General features: G+C 42.4%; 1 protein-coding gene across 1 annotated transcript; it reads right to left on the bottom strand.

Annotated features, from left to right (window-relative positions):
• Positions 1-2,715: 2,715 nt before the first annotated feature.
• LOC107489459 (uncharacterized) lies at positions 2,716-3,408 on the bottom strand. Its single transcript, XM_016110207.1, has one exon. It carries the CDS (start codon positions 3,406-3,408, stop codon positions 2,716-2,718), a length of 693 nt encoding a protein of 230 aa, XP_015965693.1.
• Between the last annotated feature and the right edge of the window lie 1,188 nt (positions 3,409-4,596).

Raw genomic sequence — 4,596 nt, 5'->3', positions numbered from 1 at the left:
CTTATCATGTACTATGTCAGCAATTTGTAAAAATTGTGCTAGAAACTCTGTAGGTTCTTCCTATGGAAGACTGGAATACTAGCAACTTTGCTGCACCATGATAATGAGCTGAGCATTCAACTCAAAACTACTGACTCCGATGGAGGATATACAGATACTACTTCCATATGAAGCAGTAGTGGGGTTAGCATATGACCCCAGAGTCCTTCTGGACTGTTCATTTCCACTTAGGTCCATGATGGAGTAAGGGAGATGATGTAGATAAAAATTTTATTTTATATTTATTTATATATATATTTTTTTCAAAATAGTAAAATAAAAAAACTAAAATAATAAAAAAATATTTGAAAATATTTTATAAAGATTTTTGAAAAAAGAAGGAGAGAAAAAGTGGTTAGGATATTTTTGAAAAATTTATGATTTTAAAAAACTTGACAACTAAGATATGATTAGATAAAATTTTGAAATTGAAATCTGAATTTTTTTTTTGAAAAATTTCGAAATATTTGCTCAAAAATAGTTAGAGAAGATATTTTTTTTATTTTTGAGTTTTATGATGAAAGAGAAAAACACACAAAAGACACACAACTTAAAATTTTTAGATCTAATGCTCCTTGTTTTCGAAAATTTTGGAGGAAAATCACCAAGGAACACCAAACTTAAAAATTTTACGATCAAAGCACAAGGAAGACTCAAGAACACTTTGAAGACTCACAAGAACAACAAGAACATGAAGATAGAACACCAAACTTAAAATTTTTAGAAAACCAAAATAAAATTTTCGAAAACTAAACAAAAATTAACAAGAGAATACCAAACTTAAAGTTTGGCACAAGATTTAATCAAAGAAAAATTATTTTTGAAAAAGTTTTAAAAGTAAGGTACCCAATAACCAAGAACACAAGCACAACGCTCTAACCAATTGAGCTATAAATTTAACGTGTTTTAAAAAGGTATGTTTAAAGGAAAACAAAAACATGCAGTTGACACCAAACTTAAGATATGAAACTAAAATCAAACAAAAGACTCCAAGAAAAATTAAAAACTAATAAAGAAAAATAATATTTTTGAAAGATTTTTAAAAAGGAATAATAAAAGATGCAATCCTAGTGACTCTAAACCAAAAGGACAAATTTTTCCTAATCTAAGTAACAAGATAAACCGTCAGTTGTTCAAACTCAAACAATCCCCGGCAATGGCGCCAAAAACTTGGTGCACGAAATTAGAAATCACAATTCTTCACAACTTCACATAACTTACTAGCAAGCGCACTGGGTCGTCCAAGTAATACCTTACGTGAGTAAGGGTCGATCCCACGAAGATTGTTAGCTTGAAGCAAGTTATGGTTATCTAGTAACTCTTAGTCAGGATATCAATTATAATTATCAGTTGACTTGAAATGAACAAAAGAGCATGAAATAAATACTTGTTATGCAGTAATGGAGAATATGTTGGAGTTTTGGAGATGCTTTGTCTTCTGAATCTCTGCTTTCTTCCTGTCTTCGTCTTCACGCACACAAGTTCCTTCCCATGGCACGCTGTATGTTTGGTGGGTCACCGTTGTCAATGGCTACCATCCATCCTCTCAGTGAAAATGGTCCAGGTGCGCTGTCACCATACGGCTAATCATCTATCGATTCTCACTCATGTTGGAATAGGATCCATTGATCCTTTTGCGTCTGTCACTACGCCCAACCCTTGTGAGTTTGTAGCTCGTCACAATCATCAAATCCCTGAATCCTACTCGGAATACCACAGACAAGGTTTAGACTTTCCGGATTCTCAAGAATGCTGCCAATGGATTCTAGCTTATACCACGAAGACTTTGATTAAGGGATCTAAGAGATACTCATTCAATCTAAGGTAGAACAGGGTGGTTGTCAGGCACGCGTTCATAGGTTGAGAATGATGATGATTGTCACAGATCATCACATTCGTCATATTGAAGTGCTAATGAATATCTTGGATAGAAACCAGCGTGTTTGAATAGAAAACAGAAATAATTGCATTAATCCATCAAGACACAGCAGAGCTCCTCACCCCCAACAATGGAGTTTAGAGACTCATGTCGTGAAAAGGTACAAAGTTCAGATCTAAAAATGTCATGACGTACAAAATAAATCTCTAAAAGTTGTTTAAAAACTAAACTAGTAACCTAGGTTTACAAAAAATGAGTAAACTGAAATAGATAGTGCAGAAATCCACTTCTGGGGCCCACTTGGTGTGTGCTGGGGCTGAGCTTTGAGCTTTACACGTGCCTAGGCTATTTCTGGAGTTAAACGCCAGGTTGTAACCTGTTTCTGGCATTTAACGCCAGAATGGAAAATGGAACTGGCGTCAAACGCTAGTTTATGTCATTTATCTTCGAGCAAAGTATGGACTATATATTGCTGGAAAGTCCCGGATGTCGACTTTCCAACGCAATTGAGAGCGCGTCAATTGGACTCTTGTAGCTCCAGAAAATCCATTCCGAGTGCAGGGAGGTCAGAATCCAACAGCATCAGCAGTTCTTTTTCAGCCTGAATCAGATTTTTGCTCAGATCCTTCAATTTCAGCCAGAAAATACCTGAAATCACAGAAATACACATGAACTCATAGTAAAGTCCGGAAGTATGAATTTTGCCTAAAAACTAATAAAAATATACTAAAAAATAACTAAAACATACTAAAAACTACATGAAATTAACCCCAAAAAGCGTATAAAATATCCACTCATCAATAGCCCTTATGATAATCACAATAGAGGCTCTTGTTTCCCCTGGTTTGGTCCTTTGGAGGTCGTGGCTTCGCCAAGATTCCCTTCTCGGCTATCTGCTGATAAACTTCTACAATGGGGACGGTGAGAGGGGTGTAATTGGTGAACTTCCTAACTCGAGCAAATGGCCCGGATGTCTTGCCTGGACCGCCGTCCCTGGTGTGCTCCTTCTGCCTTTCTCCACCACCGTGCTTCCGGGGTTGATGGTAGAAGGGCTGCTGGTTGTTGGGAGCCACGAGCTGACTGACTTCTTCATCATTGATATATTCCTTGGCTACGCTTTGGATCTCCTGCATCGCCCACACCAGCTTCGTGGTGAGATGCTTTATGAAATCCTCATTCAAAAGTCCGTTCGTCAAACACAAACAGGCCACCGAGTCAGTTAGGCCGTCGATCTCTAAACACTCATCATTGAACCGGTCCAAGTATTTTCTGGTCGGCTCGCCAGGCCTTTGTGTCACCCCGAGTAAGTTGATTGGGTGTTTCGCCTTCGCGATTCTGGTAGTGATATGGGCTAAGAAGGCGCAGCTGATGTCCGAGAACCTAGCGATAGAACCTTGCGGGAGGCTATTAAACCACCGTATTGCGGGTCCCGCCAGGATGATCGGGAAAGGGCGACACCTAACTTCGTCACCTACCCCCTCCAAATTCATTCTGGCCTCGAAGGCCGTTAGGTGCTCCTATGGGTCTTGAGTTCCATCGTACCTCATGTCCGTCGGCTTATCAAAGTGCTTTGGTAGCCGGACCTCGAGGATGGAATGGTGGAAGGGGGTTGCTCCCATGATCACAGGTCGTCGCGTTCTCCTCGTTCTTTCTCCGTCGTCTTCCCGATCTCGCCCAGCGGCGCGAGTCCCTCTAGATCGGGCGTAGATGAAGGGGTCATGCCGTCTTCTCGGGTGCTCTTGGTCTTCCTGGCTATTTTCAGATCCTGATCCTGGGGTGGGAGTGCGCTAGGAGGGGCTTCTGTGAGAGATTCTTCCCCGGCTCTCGGGAGAATGAGAATAGTTGGGATCGGAAGTTTGTTGACGGTGCTCCTGATTTGCCAGCTGGCGCTCCAGGTTTTGCATCCTATCGCGCAGTTCCTGCATTATCCTGGCGCTATCACTGGCAGTTCCCCTGAAGGGGCGTCTTTCTTGGGCTCGTGAAGGTGGCTCGGGTCGTCGAGGAGGGGATCTCGTGCGTCCCCGGGAGGAAGCCACGGAGGCTGCCCCCCTCGGATTGGCCCTGTCGCCTGGGTCCATAGCACTTGCTACGACGTCCATTCACATTCGGTTCCCACAGACGGCGGCAATGTTCGGTTTGTCGGGTACCAGACGGTTTGAAAGGGGCTTTGGGCTGATGAGTAGGGGTATGGCCTGGTTCCGGGTTGCGGGGCCAAATATGGAGTAGCCGACGTCCCGAGTTCTTCGAGTGGAGGGGGTGTCACCTGCAAAGACTCTCCGACGCTCTAGTCAGTTATGGCGCAGGTGAGAGGGGTAAAGTTGTGTGTGTCACGTACCTTGGGGGAGGGGTAGGACCCTCCCCTTTATACCGTGTCAGAGGTGGGTCCCTCAAGGACAGACCCACCTTCCTCGAAGCTTCCCCATACAACTATAGCGGAGAGCTGTCAAGGACGCGTGTCCGGGTTGGTGGTCGAGCGCCACGTACCCGACCGTTCGGGTCGGGTAACCTAGGGGTCGGATCGGCCCGCGTGATGTTTGGGGCAGGCCGTAACAACTGGTATACTTGAAAATTTTTTTATTATGTCTAACTCATATTTATTTATTATTAAATAGGATGTAAATTTGATTTAATTGGATCAATATCACATTTAACAATAAATAATATATTTAATTATTCTA

This window comes from Arachis duranensis, chromosome 5 (assembly GCF_000817695.3).
Source record: "Arachis duranensis cultivar V14167 chromosome 5, aradu.V14167.gnm2.J7QH, whole genome shotgun sequence".
NCBI lineage: Eukaryota > Viridiplantae > Streptophyta > Magnoliopsida > Fabales > Fabaceae > Arachis > Arachis duranensis.
Note: the sequence above shows the minus strand (reverse complement) of the source record. Positions and strands in the feature narration are given on the sequence as shown.

Coding starts and splice junctions, on each gene's coding strand:
- LOC107489459 (XM_016110207.1), bottom strand. CDS start 3,408: ATGAATTTGGAGGGGGTAGGTGACGAAGTTAGGTGTCGCCCTTTCCCG.